Source organism: Nannobrachium achirus (assembly GCF_963921795.1).
Source record: "Nannobrachium achirus genome assembly, chromosome: 20".
Taxonomy (NCBI): Eukaryota; Metazoa; Chordata; class Actinopteri; order Myctophiformes; family Myctophidae; genus Nannobrachium; species Nannobrachium achirus.
Window position 1 is genome coordinate 50,197,382 of NC_137827.1, and position 21,988 is coordinate 50,219,369.

Genomic DNA, 21,988 nt, shown 5'->3' on the forward strand with positions numbered 1-21,988 from the left:
CCTACAATACAGGCAGTGTGTGGGGATCTCAGAGTGATATGTGAGGACACAGGCATGTCTCCTTACCGGCCCTCTCTCTCAGAGGGCTTTGCACAGAACCAAATCCCTTACATTGTTGGAAGTAGAAAATAGTCACTGACTTTGTGTGTCTCATGCTGCACATTAAGCATTAAGCAACAACACAACAGGCTACAAGTAATTTCCAATGGAAACCAGCCGTTAGCCCGCCTGTGCTGTTTAAACCTAACCTTTTCATTTACACAGTGTGGCTTGATCAACACTTCAATTGGCGATTCTGCAGTGATGTACGTAGCTGGCCACGCTTGATTGTGTTGTAGATTTAGCCATGTTTAGTAGTGTGATTGCAGCTTTAAAGACTCTGAGGAAGATATACTTTCTCCATTATATACTGTAGTGTTTAATCAGAGTGAACAGGTCGACATCCGGTCTCTACTCTACACCCCCCATGGGCCAAAACTATATTCTTTTTCGCCGATGGGTTCCCAGATTGAATGTACAGTATGTATTTGTAAAGCCTTTTTTAATGTTTAAAGTATTTAATGTGTGTGTGTGTGTGTGTGTGTGTGTGTGTGTGTGTGTGTGTGTGTGTGTGTGTGTGTGTGTGTGTGTGTGTGTGTGTGTGTGTGTGTGTGTGTGTGTGTGTGTGTGTGTGTGTGTGTGTGTGTGTGTGTGTGTGTGTGTGCACGCAGATCGGTGCCATGCTGATAGGAATCTGTGAATGAGGAAGCATGGCGTCGGGGTCCGACTCCAGAGATGGTCCGGTGGAGAGGGGGGCCATCCCCCTGGACATAGACAATGTCCACATGCTCCTGCAAGGTCAGTGTCCTCTTTCTTAATTTTTTTTAATCCCACAATCTTTGTAACCCATTTTTTCACCCAGTGCCAATTGCAACTGATGCTACTCTCCCTCTGCCAACCTGGGGTGGTCAGTGTCCTCTTAACTCATTTTGTGCTCCAGAAATGAACGGATTAAAATGTCCAGCGTGCCTCTCGCTGGCTCCATAAGCGGCCAGTCTCTTATTTTGAAGGCCAGAAGTTCGATTGCGTAAACACTTCCGGTTTGACGTCATCACGTCATTCACCGGAATCGCTCGTCGTCAACATGCCGTTGTGTAATGGCGGATCGTTGCTTTTCAACATGTGTTTTATTAGCGAGAATCTACTGCCATCCTCCCCTTTGAAAGTGTTGTTTGGAGATAATGGACATTAAAGATGAGATTCCCCGTCTGCCTCCATGTTATGGGATTACTATTTTGTGCACGTGGATCCGTGATGATGATGAATCGGCGAGGGCGATTGTGCCATCCGCGCAGCTACAGGGTAGGAGAACCGGCGTTACAGTAATATAGTACTTTTCACGAGTATACTCGGGATCGGCACCATATGATACTCGAGTATTTTTCACGAGTATTCTCGGGATTGGCTACAAATGAGTTAACTCATCTAGTGCCTTTCGCGTGATGTCACGCGATAAGTACTAGAGTACGTATAGTGCCGAATGCGTGATGTCGCGTGAAAAGTAATACATTACTGTAACGGCGAGTAAAAATACCTAGTACAATGGCCGACGCTCCGGAGACGAAATCCGCGCTGATTTGTCATCATCACGGCTCCACGAGCACACAATAGTCATCCCATAACATTGAGGTGGACGGCCGATCTCATCTTTAATGTCCATTATCTCAAAACAACACTTTAGAAGCGAAGATGGAGGCAGATGCTCGCTTATAAAACACATGTATAAACGCTCCTATGCAATCCAGCATGGCACCACGTAAACAATGATCGTTTCCGTCGCAGGATCCGATGACGTCAGACCGGAAGTACTTCCGGTCTAGACTTCTGGCCTTCAAAATAAGACAATGGCCGTTAATGGGGCCGGGAGGGGGCACTCTGGACCCCCTAATCCGTTAATGTCCTGGGCTCTGGATGAGTTAACTAGTACCAACCTGCCTGTCTATCCACTGATTAACTCATTCTCTGCCAAAAAAAGTATTTTTTTAAAATCCTGGAGCGGGGTTCCTTTTTTGGGGGGGTGGGGGGTTCTCATGGGCTGGGCTTTACGCTGAGGAACATTTCTCATTACCAGTTTCAGACATATTTACTGCGTTATTTCCTCTGAGATCATTTTACGTCTTCTGCTCTTGGCGGTGTGTTTGAGGTGCTATAGATTTGTTGTTTGATGACTCGGCACCTCCTGCATATAAGGACATCAGTATGCTCTCGGGAGAAATTCAAAATTTGAGGCTTTGAAAATTACTCTTTCACAAGCACACTGCACTGCTCTTAAAGGTAATGGAAAGTGTTCATTTGATTGGTCATGATTGAATTGAATTCACTTGCAACGCAAGTCATACTGTATATTCAGCCGAATCCAATCCACCTCACCACTTCGCCACGGGTAGTCATCACCACACCCCACCCAACATACCATTGATTCCACTGCTGGTTTACCTGTTTCCCCAAAATAGGGCCCTTAAGCCCTTTGCATACAGGCGCGTTTATCCGCACAGATACAACGGACAATTTCATTTTTTTAAAAGAAAACAATGATTCTCTACGACCTCATGCACACCGGATCCGAATTAGCCGTGCGACGAGTGGCTGCGGCCGTGCGTTTTTTTCTCGATCGAACCCAATTCGATTTGTGCGTCTTGTCGCATGCGGTAAAAAACTCATCACTACTTTTATGACTCCTTTTGGGATCCGCCGCGCCGATTCCGCACAGCATTGCACACCAAATCTTATGTGTTATATTCATGCAGCAAATGAAAACAACGCAACTGTCCTGTGTGCAAAGGGCTTTAGCCTTGTAGATAAATTTGATATTTATTCATGCAAACAATGAAGAAACCATCGCTTGCGGTCGTTGAGAACTCAAATCAAGACGCTCCCGAGATCGCTTCAGCTCTCTTCCTCTGTGTTCTGAGGTCAGCGTAGTACAAATTCGTCATGCCTTTGCTCCGGTGTTTATATCTTTGTTTCTGTGGTAACATAATGGTTGTTTGATCCCTGTCCACCCCAAGGGAGGAACGTGATATCCTCACCTCTCTTCAGCTCTGCCCCTTCCCATTTCAACTAGGGATGGGACGATACGCGATATTATCGTTTATCGTGATAAAAAAACACTCGCGATAATCGTATCGTGGAGATCGAATTTATCGTGATATCGTCCTCCGTCATGCAATGGGATCAATTCACCTTTTATTTGCCGAGCTGCATATCCGTTACCACTTAAACCTGCTATAATTGGTAAAAGGTACCGTATTTTCCGGACTATAAGGCGCACCGGACTATAAGTCGCACTGTCAATGAATGGTCTATTTTCGAACTGTTTTCGCATCGTCCCATCCCTAATTTCAACATGTGACTCATGTTGCTCACGCTGTTCTAGTGGGACAGAGTAGGAGGCTGGAGATAATGAATACTACATGTTGGTCAAGTTCCAGGCTGTCTGAGCACAGGACAAGAGGCATTAGCTAAGCTGCGATACATAAGAGCAGGGGTCTTCAACGTTTTCAGGCCAAGGACCCAGACAATTGGACTCGAGTCATGATGACTCGAGCCGAGTCTGACTCGAGTCACCTATTTGACGACTTGTGACTTGACTCGGACATTAAGGGCAAAAACTTGAGACTCGACTTGACTTGGAAGACAATGACTCTCGACTCGGCTTGTGACTCGCACGACTTGCCGCTACGCCACTCACCAAAGCAGTCGTGAACGCCACGCTATAGGTTCACACTTTTATTGATTGATTGATTTGATTGATTGGAGACAGGCATGTAAGCGAGAGCACAAGCACTATGATCAGACTGGGCACCGACCACACACACACACAGACACAGCACGAATGGCTACTGCTGCCCCCCAGCCTGATACAGCCACTGCCGGTTCTGCTGCTGCAGTTCCAAAAGTTGTGCAGTTTGCATATAAAAACTTCCTCTCCGATGGTAAACAGAGGATCGCTCAATGCAAGATATGCAACACTTAACTCAAAGACAAAGAGGGAACGACGTCAAACTTTGTCCGCCACTTGAAGACGGCGCATGAAGAGAAGTGAAACCAAACATAAGAACATAACATTATTAGAAGTGTGTGCGCGTGTGCATGTGTGTGTTGGTGATATACTGTCGGTCGTACATTTTTTGAACATTAATAATAAGACAACAATGTCACTCACCACTGTCACGAACGTTGATCTATGACTGCATAAATAATATCCAATTATCCATCATGGTAGCAAGCCTCCGTCTTCCAACACTTTATCACTTTTCATAACATACATCCAGTCGTCAGCAGGGTTAAGAACTTCACTAAATAACTCCCACGCAAAAGCTTTATTCCTTCTCATTTAGCCTCCGCCAAGTTTTGCTTAGCTAGAGTTGAATTTAGTCCACTCCACTCCGTTATATTCCAGTTTGTCGCTGGAGCGTGTTGCTGTTACTACATGTCATCTTTTCGACACCTGACTCTATGGTCGAAATAATGTCCGTTCGGAAAAGTGAGATTACCCCGTATCCTTTTGGAACATGGTGGGACCCCAAACAAATACACGTGTAGTGGAGTATAGGCAGCTAAATTTGTGCCTGATGAGAAATGACATTAATATACAGTACTAGTAGTACAAAACAAAGCATGCACGTTAAGATTATTGTGTCTTGTTTGTTTTTGTTTTTAAAGCAATAGGCCTGTAGCAGTATTAAATACATTTAAATAAATGTTGCAAAATGTTGAAAATAAACATTTGTCAAACATGCCATTTCTTTAATGGAGTGTAGCCTTTGCCATCTACCTAGGTTCTAAATGATCAGACATGTAATGGATAAATGAATAGCTTTTAAGCTGTATACTACTGGTTTAATTCATGCAGAGTTGCAGACTAATCTGCATGGTATTTTTTGACATTTACTTTAGGAAGAAAGGTTTCTCTCTTCAAGATATAAACCTGAGATATAACCTGTGACTCGACTTGAAAAGCGTGTGACTTTGTGACTTGACTCGACGCGACTTGACGCGACTTGACATGACAACCTTGTGACTCGACTCGACCTGACTTGACATAACCTTGTGACTCGACTTGACTTGACTTGCCCACAACAGAAAAAACTTGAGACTTGCTTGAGACTTGCGACCAAATGACTTGCTACTCGACTTGGACTCGGATCAGAGGGACTTGTACAATTGTCTGCAAGGACCCCTTAGTTGAGAGAGAGATGAAGCAGGGACCCCCCGCAACTTTTCATAGATTCCATATAGTTTCATCGTTTGACAGCCCAATCATCCTATGTATTTTGGATTCATGTCAATTTGTGTTTTCAGATGTTTAACGATTTGATCTGTCATTACCTTATAAACCTAACCTTTAACTCTGTACTTAGTCTGCTCATGTTCCCCTCTACACCAAACCTCTTTGCCGAAAATAGCCGATCTACAAGCTCACAACGTCTCGCAGCGCATTGTGAGCTTGGCCTATAAAAAGGATTGGAAGATTTGGAGGACCCCCTGTAGTAACTCTGAGGACCCCCTAGGGGTCCCGGACCCCATGTTGAAGACCTGCATAAGAGTTTTTGTAATTCGACTCTTGGTGTGCATGACGTTGGAGATGAAGTATCAGAAACACCATTCGATGCTGATTTTTGACAGCATGACATTTGGTTTGAGGGATTTGGTATTTGGTCTCTCTCTCTCTCCTGCTGGGCTAGTAGAGAGGTTTGATCCAAAATTAGACTGTTTTTGGTGACACCAAAGTCAACCAAAGAGAAGATTATAATGTATTAAAGCAGATTTGACCTTGGTTGATCAAGTAGCACTTTTACAAGTTTGAGCATCTACATTCTAGAGAGGTTTAAAAACATGATTCTTCCCAAAAGGATGTGTTGAAAACAAAACTCTTCAATTCCATGTAGGTATTCCAGTGTCATTATGATTTTATTAGGTGGATTACATTGCTCTGAGGTATCTTCTTTGGCCCATTTGATTGTTTTGGTTTCATTTTTTGTATCATTATGTGCCAGAATTGTAATATGACCCCCCTTTTTATAATGACCTCAGCCATGATGAGGCACTACAACTACAATCGCATTGTGTTTTCATATCCTCTAAGGGTTTGTTCCGCCATTTGATCTCTCAGGTGGTGATAGTGTTTTCCCCCCTTGTGTTGACTAGGCTGTAGTCTATCCAGACAGTTCATTCACTGGTAACCTTGAGCACAGTTTACCGTGCTGTCTCGCGGGAGGCAGGAACTCTTGGCACCGTTTATAATGGTTGGTTTGTTGTGATCTGATTGGCTGCACTTGTAATAGATTCTGACATTGTGTCATGGGTTGCATTCACACGTGTCTCTCTCTCAGCCCCCCTGTCTCTTCTTTACCTTTCCTACTCTCTTGGTTCTGGTTCTTCCTGTCTCTCATCTGAAGTGCCATGTATCTTCTTATCAGGGGCGTCACAAGGGGGGGAAAAGTGGGACTGAGTTACTAGGGCCCAAGGTGGAGGGGGCCTTAAAATAATAAAAGTCGTGAAAATGTATGCAAAACTTTGAATATATGGTATGTATTTTTTAAGCGAACATTTGTAACTCAAATTTAGCTTCTGGGGGGTCCCTGGAACTAAATATTTTGAGATGGGGGTCCGTGGCCAAATACATATCATTTCGGGGGTCCTTCACATGAAACAGTTTGAGCACCACTGACATAGAAACTTAGGTTTTTTCAAAAACCCTGGAAGGATTTGAAATATTCAAAGACTTCAAGATATTTCAAAAATAGCAGCTCTACAAGCTCGCAGCGTGGCACTCGGTGCCGCACTGTGAGCTTGTAGCTCTGCTATTTTTCAATAGTTAATGTACCCAGGGCCCAGAATTTGGTGCGACACCCCTGCTTCTTATCCCCCCCCCCCCCCCCCCCCCCCTCGTCCCTCTCTCTCTCTCTTGTTTCATTCTGTTTATTTATTCAAACAGTATTTATTTCTTATGCTGTTTTGCTTTCATACCCTTTATTATGCGTTCATCACCTCTGGCTTTCTTTCTTTCTTTGTCTATCGTTTTGTCCTCTGCTAACCTCCGTTTTCTTCTAAAAGCAATAGACAGGTGGCAGCATGTTATACATGCTGTGTCTTGTCATCTTCTTCTTTTCCATTCGGCTGTTCCCTTACAGTGGCCGCCAGAGCCAATCATCTGCCTCCGTCTCACCCTGTCCTCTGCCTACTCTTCTCTCACACCGACTAACTTCATGTCCTCTTTCACAACATCCATAAATCTCCTCATCGGTCTTCCTCTAGGCCTCCTGCCCGGAAGTTCCAACCTCCTCAGCATCCTTCTACCGATATACTCACTATCCCTCCACTGTACATGTCCAAACCATCTCAGTCTGGCCTCTCTGGCTTTATCTCCAAAACATCTGACATGCGCTGTCCCTCTAATGTACTCGTTCCTGATCCTATCCATCCTCGTTACTCCCAGAGAGAACATTTTGGTCTGCTATACTGTGTAATCTGTAAGTGAAAAAATAATCAAACCTCGGTTTGAAGTGAAGCAGTGAACTTTTATTCTATGTGTTCTAGAGTTATGAACTCTGTGTTCTAGATCTATACATTCTTCCAATTCTGAATGAATGAATGATTTTATCTGGAGGGCCGAATTGTCATGTGAAGCTTGACCAATCCTCAATTCTGGACGCACGGGACAAAAAAAAAAAAAGAATTGTCATGTGAAGCTTCAAAGTATGGTCTCGTTGGACATTTTTAATCATCCAATCATCAGACCGGGACGGACGGGACACAAATATTCTGGATGTACGGGACAGATAAAGCCTGTTCATTCTGGACTGAAATGACCATATGGACATGTACGGGACACACAAAGCCACTCCTTGGAAGCGGCTTTCACCGCTTAAAAAATAGTTTTGGAAAAAGTGGTTACTGGTTTGTCACTCTGCTGAACAGTTTTAGGCACAAATTCGGTTCTCTCCTTATCTAGATTTTTTTTTCTTTTTTTTGGATCAGTTTAGTGAAGCCTTGTTAATGTTTTCCCAGCTATGCTAGTGCTGCCAGATGGCTCAGTGTGCCGAGTGGATGATGTAAGCCTTGTGGCCCCTGCTGACAAGAATCTTGTTAAACTAATTGTCCCAAAGTCAGCTTTTCTCTCTGTTTTTTTGCAGCCGTGAGGATGAAAGAGTGGAGCTAAATATAGCGTAACCTAGCTGTTCAGGGTGAACGAAAGTATGTGAATGTACTGTATGTGTAATGTTTTCATTGGCAGTAAAGGTCGGGAATAATAGTGCATTGAATTACCAATTACTGACCAATTGCTGGCTGGAATGCTCAAAAGTGTAATCGTAACGTCATCTTAATTTAAATGCTTCAAATACGATCTAGATGATTTCCATGAAACATGCAGTTACACAGTTAACCCCCCCCCCCCTTGCATGTAAAACATTAATAAAGCTGAAGAAATTATGCTGCAAGGACTGGCCCGTTAGGCCGAGGATTATTGACTGCTTTAACTATTGAAAAATAGCAGATATACAAGCTCACAGCGCGGCACCGAGTGCCGCGCTGCGAGCTTGTAGATCTGCTATTTTTTTTAAATCGTGAACATTTGAATTTTGACCCGATTCTATAAGTGTCTTTTGAATCCTTCTAAGGTTTTTTGAAAAACCTATGTTTCTATGTCAGAAATCTGGCCGGCCATCGTCAAAGAAAAGGTCCTTTTCACTTAACTGGAGCTCAGTTAGTCTCTTCTTGAGAGACTATACTGTATGTCAGTGGTTCTCAAACCTTTTCATGTGAAGGACCCCTGTAAAAGAAATATTCATATCTCAAAATATCTAGTCCCAAGGACCACCCAGAAGCAAAATTTGAGTTACAAACGTTCGCTCTAAAAATACATATATTCAAAGATTTGCACACATTTTCCTGACTTTCTCAAACATAGCAGATCTACAAGCTCGCTGTGAGCTTGTATATCTGCTATTTTTCAACAGTTAAAGCAGTCAATAATTCTAGGCCTAAATGGGTTAAGGAAGCTCTAACCCAAATGCACGTCGGGGAAAATGTGCATTACAATGTATAGTCTCTCTGATTCCACCCTGTGGCACCCTGAAGGCCATGCAGGGTTCACAGCATTTGCATACTGCTGACACGGGACCATTGAATTAGGATGATTTAAGCCTGCATTAACGCTACCGTAGAGACGCTCGCGTCTTTCTGTATGGTAAGCATTTTTCGAAACGCACGGCACGAGAATTTGCGCATACTTATATGGCGTGCGATGTGATTGCTTTCGGGGAGTTTTGGCATTACAATCACTTCATTTCTGATGACGTGGCTCTGCAGGAAGCCCAGATTTGGAGTCATAAATCATAGATATATCATAGTGATAGTGATTTATGCCAGGGACTGACGCCGCAGGCCGCTGCGCTCAAGAAGTCTTGAGATCCACTTTGGAGCCACGCCGTTCCCATATGGATCCCGAGAGCCACGTTTCAAAATCCTTAATAAGCTGTATTTAGGCTACATATTTAGATATCTTAGTAGTAGAATCAGTTGTGGTGTCACATCATAGGTTTGGCAGGTGTAAATCTGTTGTCAATCTCCATCAGCCATGACCCTTCATTAAGCTCCATCACTTTCCAGGAATGTGTGTGTGTGTGTGTGTGTGTGTGTGTGTGTGTGTGTGTGTGTGTGTGTGTGTGTGTGTGTGTGTGTGTGTGTGTGTGTGTGTGTGTGTGTGTGTGTGTGTGTGTGTGTGTGTGTGTGTGTGTGTGTGTTTGGGGGAGGGGGGGCAGGGGCAGAGAGAGGGAAAGCAAGGTGAAAAGAATCAAAGATCTACATATATGCACATACCATAATAAGCAGCAGGTATATACATTGAGGTTAGACACAGTGCAAAAGAGTGGCAAACAGTATGTCCACATAGCAACAAGTATGTGCTGTACAAGGTGCAATAGCTAGCAGCACAACGGCCAAGTCTACATAAGAAGTTAGTCCGCATAAGGCAAGAATTTCATAGGTAACAATCCACATGGTAGATCTACAAAGGAAAACATAGATCTCATAGGGGACAATCCACACGAAGGGAGGTAATCCAACAGAAAAAAAAAAACAGTCCATCAAAGGAAAGTTCCAGTGTGACTGACAGGCCAGTCTGGTGACTGTCGGTGTTCAGGGCCTTGTTCAACAGTCTGATGGTTGCGACGAAACCAGTACTTATAGTCTCTGCTGAGGCTTTTTCCTCACGTGTGTGTGTGTGTGTGTGTGTGTGTGTGTGTGTGTGTGTGTGTGTGTGTGTGTGTGTGTGTGTGTGTGTGTGTGTGTGTGTGTGTGTGTGTGTGTGTGTGTGTGTGTGTGTGTGTGTGTGTGTGTGTGTGTGCGTGCGTGCGTGCGTGAACCACTTGAGCTCCTCCTCGAAGTGTGTGCCTATAGCAACTTGAACTTGCTGACCCTTTCCACTGCAACACCATGGATGAAGAGAGGTCCAGGTAGTAGTAATGAGGAGAAAAGCATGCGGTCATATACGGCCGTGCCATTACACACTATGTATATTACACATGATGTCACTAATCATAATTACCATGTATTAAATTTCCCCCTTGGGATAATAAAGGTATCTATCTATCTATCTATCTATCTGTATTGGCCCTTCAGGTTCTTCTTTGTATTTGATTTATTTACTACAACAATTTCATGGCTTCAAGGGTCTCAAGTCAACACACCAGAAACAAACAACACACTTATAAAACTGTCAAAGAGTTGGCATTTTAAAAATGTTAATGGTTTGGCACTATGGCACCACCTCTTCAGTCAACAGAGTGTGGCAGCACCTCTTCAGTCAACTTTACAGTATTCCTCCTTTTTAACCCATTTAGAATGGGTACACAATTTGTGTATCATTATTTTATGCTTTAGCTATTGAAAAATAGCAGATATACAAGCCCACAGCAAATTAGAATTTTGACCCGATTCTTTAAGTGTCTTTTGAATCCTTCTAAGATTTTTTGAAAAACCTACGTTTCTATGTCAGCAATCTGGCCAGCCATCGTCAAAGAAAAGGTCCTTTTCACTTAACTGGAGCTCAGTTAGTCTGTTCTTGAGAGACTACTATGTCAGTGGTTCCCAAACCTTTTCATGTGAAGGACCCCCAAAATGATATGGATTTGGCCACGGACCCCCATCTACAGTTACAAACGTTCGCTTTGAAAATTCACATATTCAAAGATTTGCACACATTTTCATGACTTTTTCAAAAATAGCAGATCTACAAGCTCGCAGCGCGGCACTCGGTGCCACGCTGTGAGCTTGTATATCTGCTATTTTTCACTGGTTAAATGGGTTAATCAAAACTCTCAAGGCCATCCCAAAGAGCCTTGTCAGGACAGGCCTGAATCGGCTGTGCTTGAGCGTTTTAGAAGTAGGTGACTAGGCGGGACCTAGCCTGACTCACCTGTTTACCTGCAGGCTTGACGTGCTGCAGTTTGAGTATTATCTGGTTTGACGAGAATCACTCACAATCAAACCTGCTGTTTAGTGGTTGATTATGTCTGTGCTTATTGAGTGATGGATATTCTAACGCTGGAGTGAGCACAGTTTTGTTTGCTTATAGAAAATATTGAGTTGACACTCATGTACAGAAGAATGGTGGTTTGTAACATTCTGCTGATTCCAAATTATTGATAACATCATGCCGGGTGAGTTTTTCTTTAAACTGACATTAAAGCATTCAATATGTTTTGATATACTATTACCATTCTGTACTTTAAAGTCTATATATATTTAATAGCAATATGAATACTGTATGTAATAGTTATGCCTGTATAATTCCACTCTATAAGAACAGGATAACAACCGTTGCCTTTGTGCGACCAGTAAGGGATTGGTCCAACGTGTAGGATCATGTTGTGTTGTTGAATTAATCATAATCTTGATTGAGGCAGAGCAGTAAAGTCTGCAAAGTGACCTAGAACCAGTCAACTCAACAATGACTGAAGTCCTTTCATTAAACAAATAATATTTGAAACATGACCACCAGTTTGAAGCCTCAGAAATTACAAATCTTTTTTTATTAATTTTCTTTCTTGATTAAAGCAGCGAACCTTTTGTGCCCACAGTGCCCAACGGTCAAGTCAATATCTCAAGGCACACCTGTATTCATATCGGTGCAGAATAGCTTCTGTAATACGTTATCAGGCTTATCACTTTTTTTTATTTACCGATGCCAAACAAAAAGTTTAACCACTTATGCACTATTTCATACTTTTACAATATAAAAAGTAACTAGAATAGCCAATCTACAAGCTCACAACATATAGAGACAAAATCAGAATGCCAGATTGAATGGTACAAATATATTTTTTTAGGGTATAGAATTTGCCTCTGTATTGGGAAATGAGTGTGCACAAAGTAGGAGTCACAAATTTAAAAAAAAAGTTCAGTTAGAAGATACATGTAACTGTTAACTGTATATTACAATAATAATTTGTGGTTGTCACAAAATCCCAGGGCACATCTGGACTTGCCCCTTGGTGCACCGGTCTGCCTCTGCACACCTTTTGTGAACCACTGGTTTAAAATAATCTCTTGTCAAATGCTTGTTCTTCCTGTAGATCCTCAAATCAGTCTGACAACCGCTAAGCTTCCACATGTATGAGACATCTCACATATTAGTGGCTCATGTCTCCATAGAAAACCACATGAACTCAGCTATTTTGTCTGTGATATCAAATTTCTCTTAAAAATGATTGTATATTTGAGTCACTCAGTTGGAACAGGTTCTGATGATTAACATTAGACAGCCTGTATGTGAAGTCCATCCGTCCGCAAGAGGCCTTCTGCTAAACCGATCAAGGGGAAAGCCTAGTCTATAAACTTTGTCAGCCCACAAACAGACTGACAGAGATGGACAGACAGACAGACAGACTGACAAAGCTAAAAGGAAATCATACAAAAACGGAACACAGACCCAGGAAATGAAAGCAGATGGGAAAGATAACAGAGACAAACCAACAAACTAAGTGACAGACCGCAGAAAGACAGACTGAGGACACGGACAGAGACACTGACACAGTAATGACAAAACAGGCAGAGAGGTTGGATGGACGGTGAGACATACAGGCACAGACCAACTACAATAAGTGATGGACAGACAGAGGGACTTTAACTGATATCATACCAGCAGTGGTTCTCAAACGACTTTATGGTCAAGGACCCCCAAATATATTTCGCCAAAGACACCCATCTGAAAAGGTTTTGTGCCAGAGACCCCAGAAGTCGTGTTGTGTATTCAAATATCTCCATTGCATACATTTCCTCCGCAATGCACAGCCGTTGCTCACAAGTTGGGGAGTCACTTCTATACCACAGTCTCGTTATTGCTTTTTTGCTGGCTGTTAGCAGCACCTTGACCAGATACAGTACATGTCGTCTCCATGTGTGTTTTCCTGTGTCAAGTTTCCTAAATATAATACCACACTCGTCTTTTGGTATTTCATATTTCAATATCTCTTTTATTACTGACCACACTTCATTCCAATATTTGTCAAATTTTGGACAGTTCCACACTTTGAGAACCCCAGTGTACATAGAGAACACATTGATGTACGTACATGTGTGGGCTGTGAATGCAATGGACCATAACCTGTTGGATGCTGAGGTCATGTGAACTTCAATGCTGTATATTTTTGTAAGTGTTAATGGCAAGGGAAACAGTTGAGCTTTAACAGGGAAGAGAGAGTGGACTGTCTGATAAAAGAGCTTGTTAACAGCAATTAGTGGATGTATTTCTTGTTTTGATTGTTTTACATGTTTTTTTTTTATGCGTTGAGTTGTTTTCATGACCCTTGGTTTCATGCTCGCGCTCCATTGAGTAGTTAACCTTATTGATTTGATTTGAATTGTGATGTTAAAGAGAAGATAATGATGCTGTGAATGATGTTGTCACACCACAGACTTTTAAAAGGCAGCCTTTGTGAATAGAGGAGACGATCGATAGTTTTAATGTTTCACCTTTGGCATCTGGGTAAGACCCATAATATTCCCAAATACAAGATCTGTTTTTCTTTGACACTAAAGCCAGCCGTCCCTGACTCTTCCATGCTGGCATTGATTTCAATGAGTTCCGTGCTATGATGTAACTTCCCCTGTAAAACATGGTGGACTCCGAGGTCAACTCGTCTCAAATAAACCTCTCTGTTACGGCAAACCACAGGATAAAATGTGCCTCTGTATTGAGAAATGAGTGTGCAAACAGTTCTGATGTAGCAGTATATTGAAATATATGTTGTGCCCTTTTGTACAGTTATGCTGTATAGATTGCAATTTTAATGTGTGCTTGTCACAAAACCCCAAGTCACACCTTCACTTCCCTCGGCACATCATTTGGGAAAAACTGGTTTGATGTAATCTCTAGGCTCAGCAACAGGTTTGTGTTGAAGTGGAGATCAACAAATAATACATTAAATCTGACAACCACAAAGCCTCTTTTCATCCCGAATGAGACATCAAACATAATTATGATCTATTAAATAAACTGCATTTGACCTGTAACAAGGATGAGAGAGTGGAAATACATGATTTCTACAATTAGTGGATATTTCTTCTTGTTCTGATTGTTTTTTATGGTCTTTTGCGTCGAGTGGGTTTCATGACCCTTGGTTTAATGCTTGGCTCCATAGGATAATTAACCTATGGGTTTCATTTGGATTGTGAATACAAGAAGTTAATAATGGGACATAATGTTGTTGATATTGCCGCACCAAACACAGACACAGACTTTTAAAAGGGAGCCTTTATTGGAACAGAGGATGCATCTATGTTAAATCGATTGATGTTTCACCTTTGGCATCTGGGTAAAACCCATAATGTTGCCCTGCTGGCATTGAGTTCTGTGCTGTGACTGTGACATAACTCTCCCCTGTAAAAGTCGATGGACGGAGGAGGCTTAATCTACTCCAATAATGGTCTTTTGTTAAACTGCAAACCTGAGGGTCTGCTCTAGCCCTGGGTATCCCGCGTGGGAGACCCAATTTCTAGTGCTCTTCCCAGAGGAAATCCCCTCCTTGTCAAGAGTGCACTTACTGTATGAGCTTGAAGCAGTACTACTTATCAACCAGATATCCTACCCTACACCAGGTCTAAATGTATCAATAAAAGAGTTTTCAGACCACCTCCAACCACTGCAGATGTGTTAGTTATATTTTATTACTAAACTCTGCCATACAGATTGGTTAAAACATCCATTATAATTCAAGCTTTAGAAGAGTCTTTTAGTGTCATGGATTGGGTCTAATAAGGAGAAGGGAGATGGATTGGATTCTGTGTGACACTCTGCACACTCTGGCTGACCTGAATGATTGTAGAGCTTTAAAGGCTGACGCATACTACACTTTTATTGCCAAAAGTTACGGGATGGGTCCCCAACCTGATTTTATTTTGGCACTAAAAGTGTGGCATGCACCGGCCTTAAGCCTGATTTATAATTAGTTGCCTGTGTAACACCAAAAATGGTACATCTACAAGCACATAACGTTGCAGCGTGTTGTGAGCTTATGTTAGCCATTTGCTCTGTGTGACACATGGCACACAACCAAATATAAATCAGGCATAACAATGGTGAGTGGGGGCTTGGCTATTATGGCTAATTATATTAAAGTGAACAAGTTTGCAAGTTGCCTGACGAATGAATTATCTTTCATAAGCCTTATTTTCAGTGCACAATGTTTTCTTATGTTCAATGCTGTTATAGTGCATGGTTCATTGCTGTTGTACATTTTTACTTGTTCAGACAACAAAAGTGGTTGTCAACCTTGAGGTGGTTCTGATCTCCATCCGTGGGTGAAAAGTTGGAAACTATCTTATATATACATTCCTCCTATTGCCGCATCCCACTTCCAAGCCCATTAACGCCCCCTTTACATCGACTTCAACTCATAGGTAGTCGTTGTCTAGGACGTAAGGACCAAATGCAGCACTCCAATTGGCTATAACGTCCGCCCAGTCCAGGGGATCTTAACGTCCGCCCAGCCCATGGATCTGTAACCCTACACCAGCACATATAACAAGCCTGCAAGCAGCTGTTGTCACGGTTACGCTCCACCCAGCCCACTGAATCTCACAGCTGATCCACAAAACCATTAGCGCGACAAACAAAACAACTCCTCACGTGGCACACGGAGTTGTGGCACCGGAAGTGCGTCCGGCGGTCAAATATGTCCGACCGGAAACGTGCGCTGCGGCACAATAGTTCCGCCACAATAGTTCCGCCACAATAGTTCCCCCCCAATTTTTTTTTATTTTTTTTTTACTTTTTTTAAAACTTTTTTTATTTATTTATTTTTTCCTTTTTCTTTTTTTTTTTTTTTTTTCTTTTTTTTTTTTTTTTTTTTTTTTTTTAACTAGATGTGAGCGGGCCGAAGGCCCGCGAACCTCTAGTTGTAAACAAAGCTTTAAAGATGAAAGATGCGTGTTTGAATGTTTAGCAGCTCACACTGTGGCTGACTGTGGGCGTTCAAAGCAGTAGGGTCACTTGGTATTTCCATGAAGAGTGAATTCAGGTGAAAGCTCCAGTATTTCACTTCTTAAACCCACCTCGGGGAAAAAGTTGATAAACAGGAAGAGACAACTAAAAGAATCATTACTTCTTCACTTCTCCTCAAGATTTCCGACATTTTGACATGTGTAAATGTGAACTCGTATTAGTTTTGCTTGCATGTGTACCAATGTGATAGAAAATCATTACCTGACACGTTTTCTCTTCTTTCAACAGTGGAACAGGAGCAGATTCAGAAGAGAACCTTCACTAACTGGGTGAACGCTCAGCTGTCCAAGGTGAGCACATCATCATCAGTACAGGGTGACACAGTTTACAATTTAGACATTCATTGCTCTTTATCTGGGTCAGGGATTCCCAAACTGTGGTGCGTATGGGTTGCACAAGCTGCCTCTAGGGATTGAGGTGACATTAATAGTGTAATGGTGGTTGCTGGTGTTATCTATTACAAATATATAACACATAATACACAAATCCCAACTTTGACCTTTCACCAAACAAATGCCTCCATAGCTCATATTCTATCACTGATAAATGTATGATCACCTACACAACTCAACACATGAACATTTCTCTGAACTTTGACCTGTCACTAAACAAATATGCCTCAATAGGTCAGTTCATCTTTTCTTTTCAAACCATGTGAAAAGGTCATATTCCGCCACTGGTAAACGTTATGGTAACATTTTACTGCACCAAATTGGAGAAATCTCACTTAATTATCACCTGTTCTAGAGCGACTTATAAAGTGCAAGGTCAGAGGAAGTGCCATGGACACTTGTTGTCAACAGCATGGTAAGAGGTTGACCCATTCAGAATGGGTACACATTATTGTGTATCATTATTTTATGCTTTAACTATTGAAAAATAGCAGATATACAAGCTCACTGCGAGCTTGTAGATCTGCTATTTTTTAAAAATTAGAATTTTGTCCCGATTCTATAAGTGTCTTTTGAATCCTTCTAAGATTTTTTGAAAAACCTAAGTTTCTATGTCAGCAATCTGGCCGGCCATCGTCAAAGAAAATGTCCTTTTCACTTAACTGGAGCTCAGTTAGTCTGTTCTTGAGAGACTACTATGTCAGTGGTTCTCAAACCTTTTCATGTGAAGGACCCCCAAAATGATATGGATTTGGCCACGGACCCCCAACTAGGGCTGTCACGATATGACATTTTACATGACAATTAATTGTCACTCAAATAATTGGCGATTAACGATTTAATTGTGTTTTTGTCGTTGACAATTACATTTCTGTTTGGCTTTTAGGCTTTGAAGTTGCACATGGTAGATATGACACATAACCTAAATATACAAAGAAATTACTGACATATTTGACAATTTTATACTTAAAAAAGAACATTGATAGTGGAAATAGCAGATCTACAAGCTCACAACGCGTCGCATCGTGAGCTTGTAGATCGACTATTTCCACTATTTTTGACTTTTTTTTAAAATATATGAACATTTTTCAACAGGGAAACGATTATGACGATTATGAAAAATAATCACGATTATGTAAAAAAAACACGATTAGACAATTATGTAATAATTGTGACAGCCCTACCCCCAACTCAAAATATTTAGTTCCAGGGACCACCTAGAAGCAAAATTTGAGTTACAAACGTTCGCTTTGAAAATACATATATTCAAAGATTTGCACACATTTTCACGACTTTTTCAAAAATAGCAGATCTACAAGCTGTGAGCTTGTATATCTACTATTTTTCACTGGTTAAAGCATTCAATAAGTCTAGGCCTAAATGGGTTAAGGAATTGGAGTGCTAAGATAACAAGGACATGCTACGAAGTAACTACTGTTGGATGAAGTCTGAAGAAGTGAGCTTTTAGACATGAGGTTGGGCACATTGTTGTTGTTTCATGATAGGCTAATAACACAGGGTTAAATTAAGCCACAACATCTGTGGGGGTATTAATCACACGCTTTCTGTGCCAAAGCTTATTCTATGCAATGGCATCTCTTCTATTCCAGCTGGCATGAGTGATACACTTTCACTCAAGCTGAGTGATTCTTTTGCTTAGTGGCGGATAAAGCACTTGGTGAAAGAAATGCACAGCCTGAGCAAAACACGTTGCTCATGCCATCTTGAATGAAAGATCCTTGTTTTGTTTTTGGGCCAGAGTGTTGAGTTTGTCCACAATTAAGTCACTTATTTGAACTCAGATTGCTTTCTTGCAGTTCTCAGTAGGCCTACCTCTTGTACCACTATGCTTGCTGTGTGTTTAGTTGTTTTCATTTTACATCTATGTAAGTCTGAACAGTTTTAGTGTTATTTTTAGTTTATTAACTCTCATAAGTATATGTTGCAAATGTATTTTTCCAGTTACAGTATATTTATTTATACTATGCCAAGAAACAATTTCCCTTCTTTTCTGTTCTTGTACTGCAGCGATCTTGAACAGGGGGTCCAGGACCCCTAGGGGGTCCCCAGAGTTACTACAGTTGGTCCTCCAATTCTTTGTGTGATAGAAACTTCTTCTTTTTCATATTAACCACTTGAACACTAGTGTCCATATCGGAGGACTTTAGCCAAAAATTGCTGATCTACAAGTTGTGAGCTTGTAGATTGGCTATTTTTGGCAAAGAGCTTTGGTTTAGATGGGGAAAAAGAGCCAACTAATTACAGAGTGAAAGGTCAAGTTTATTAAGTATTGACGGTTCAAGTGGTTAAATATCTGAAATCAGACATTTATATGAATCCAAAATACACTGATGATTGTGCTGTCAAACAATGAAACTATATGGAATCTTTGAGAAGGTTGTGGGGGTCCCTGCTTCATCTCTCTCAACTAAGGGGTCCTTGGCCTGAAAACGTTGAAGACCCCTGTTGTACTGGATAAGAGGATAACTTGATATATGAGCAGCAGTTTTCCAACTGCTGTTGTTCACACGTATGCAGGGGTCATGTTTCACACGCATGGACATTGTTGTGATTGTGATGCATCATGCGGTGTCCTTCACACAGACGCCATGTGATCATTGTTGTGACTGTGACGCTGTGTCCTTCATACTGGCCACAGAGGTGTGCAGTTAGTAGTGGACACTGCTGGGCAGTGAGCAGGGACGTGCTGGGCCCCTGATTCAGCCTGGGAAAAAGAGTTGTAGAGGCCCTCATATAGAGGGCTATATGCGTGCTATATAGAGAGATCTCTCTCTCTGTAGCGCTGCTGCTACTCAAAGATTGGCCATTTCAGATCATGACAGGTGACAAGCCAGTGGGCCAATTACATGAGTTATATTTTGTCATTGTCGGGTGGAAACCTTGTATGTCCAAAACCATTTTAAAAATGATTTAAACGAGTGAAAACAGCCGATCTACAAGCACACAACGCCTCGCACCGCGAGGCGTTGTGTGCTTGTAGATCTACTGTTTTCACTACTTTTGTGCGACAGCCTTTTATGGTGAAGCAGGGCTTTGCTTTGCGAAAAAATGTACACATTTGACACTTGGAGATACGAGGTTTCTGTCCGACAGTGACGATTTACTTTGTTGGCCGCCCAGCCCCCAAAATGGAACGAAGGCCGACATTTTATTTTTTATTTTTTTCCTAATGGCCGGCCCGGGAACGAAGCGGCCGTTCGGGAGTTGTCCCGCTTTTTTCCCAATGGCCAGCACGTCCCTGCATGGCAGTGAGTCCCTCTGTTGCTCATTCCAGAGGTCAGCTGTGTAGGCCTACATGTGACAGGGGGTGTGGCAGGGCAGGGGGGATGGGGGGGATCACTGGGGGGAGGTGTAGTGCTGTGTAAATATAGTCTGGAGGAGCAGCAAGGTTCACAGCAAGCAGATAGACAGCGACAGACGGCCAACACCCGCCCCCCCTACACTACACCGGCGATTCCCAACTGTTTTAATGCCATAGTCTGGTCGGGACCCCATTTGTGTGTCGTTGTGGACATATTTTTATGGGTCCCTTAACTTTTTTTGTTTCCTACATTTTGTTTTGATTTTTTTTTTTTCTCAAAAACATTCCCTAAAAAAAGCAACGTTTTTCATGAATTAAACAGCTAATTCAATGATTGTTTTCAGTGATTTCATGAAGAAATACAAGAAAGATTTAAGAAATTCCATAAATTAGAAAACAAATGTTTTAGAAGTAGTGAAAATAGCCGATCTACATGCTTGTAGATCTGCTTTTTTCACTAGTTTGTGTCCCGGGCAAATGTCTAATTTCTCTTTTGGGTCACGGGCTAAAAAGTTTGGGAACTAACCTCTGCATTAGGCCATGGCCAGTGTTTTTTAAAGTTATGTTTTTGGGGCATTTTTTTAAGACTTTAATTGTCAGTGACACTGGAGAGAGAGAGAGACAGGAACTGTGGAATGAGAGTATAGGGGAATGATATTCAGCAAATGGTCCGGCCGACCGGGAATCACACCAGGGACTCACTGATCAGGGCACTGGAGTGGAAGGGTCCATTTGGTTCCATTTAACACTCTTGGAGTGACAGAGCCACAGGGGCCATTTGGTTCTCATCAATCATTATTTGGGACCAAGGACCCTAATGGAAACAAGCCATGGTGCTTTCTTGGGTTTAAATCCTCTTAGCAGAGGCTTGTATTGGACTGTACTTCCCTGTGCTTTTTTCTGTGAACTGCTAATAAAGTATTCAATCAATTAACTCTTTTACCGCTTTGGACGTTCCCGTTCGCCCCATTTTCCCCGGCGGCGCGTCGCCAATAGTACCTTCTTTGGCTTGTTCTTTTGTACCTTGTTTTGATGTCTGTAAACTGATGAGGGGTTGCGCGGGTGTGTACAGTATAAGCATCTCCTGTAATCCTGCTTTGAAATCTCCACCTCACGTAAACATCAATAATGTCCAAATTCACTTCTTGGCTGCTAGCTGTCGAACTATTGCTCTGATGCGACTCTGCGCCCTGAATGTATGGAAGCTGCAGCGGCCCATTTCACATTAATTCTTGCATGAGGTTGCCCTCTGCTGCTAGTATGGCCAAAGTACATGTCATTTAAAAAAAAATATATATATATATTTTTCTATAACGTCGCAAAGGTAGGCTGCTTTGCTGGCACCAGACCCAATAAATAAATAATAACATCTGGCAGTAATACAGTTAAAACTCCCTGAAACCCCCTCAGGGGCCCTTTGGGGTCCCCGGACCCCACTTTGAGAACCAGTGTCCTACACCACTATCACTAGTTGTGCATGTTTGGTCTGTGAGCATCAGCCAACAAACTAGAGCCAACTGGATGATGGTGGGGGGAATTACTTATCAGCTGTGGCCTGTTCGCATTAGAGTTCACCATGTAATAGATACTCATATGTAATCTTATTACACACACATCGCACATGTCGTGTGTCATGCAGTGTGACGAACTCTCAGGGAATAGTATCTTCTATAAAAATAGTGCAATGGCTCGACGGTGGGCGGACATAACAAACATAATATCCAG

The 21,988-nt window shown here is 42.1% G+C and overlaps 1 protein-coding gene across 1 annotated transcript in view; it reads left to right on the forward strand.

Annotated features, from left to right (window-relative positions):
- syne2b (spectrin repeat containing, nuclear envelope 2b) overlaps nt 1-21,988 on the forward strand; it is a 298,695-nt gene that overhangs the window by 7,592 nt on the left and 269,115 nt on the right. The window contains exons 2-3 of the mRNA XM_080751129.1: nt 711-837; nt 16,778-16,839. Coding sequence (XP_080607255.1) covers nt 750-837; nt 16,778-16,839 — 150 coding nt within the window. The 5' untranslated portion in view covers nt 711-749. The remainder of the gene's footprint in view (nt 1-710; nt 838-16,777; nt 16,840-21,988) is intronic.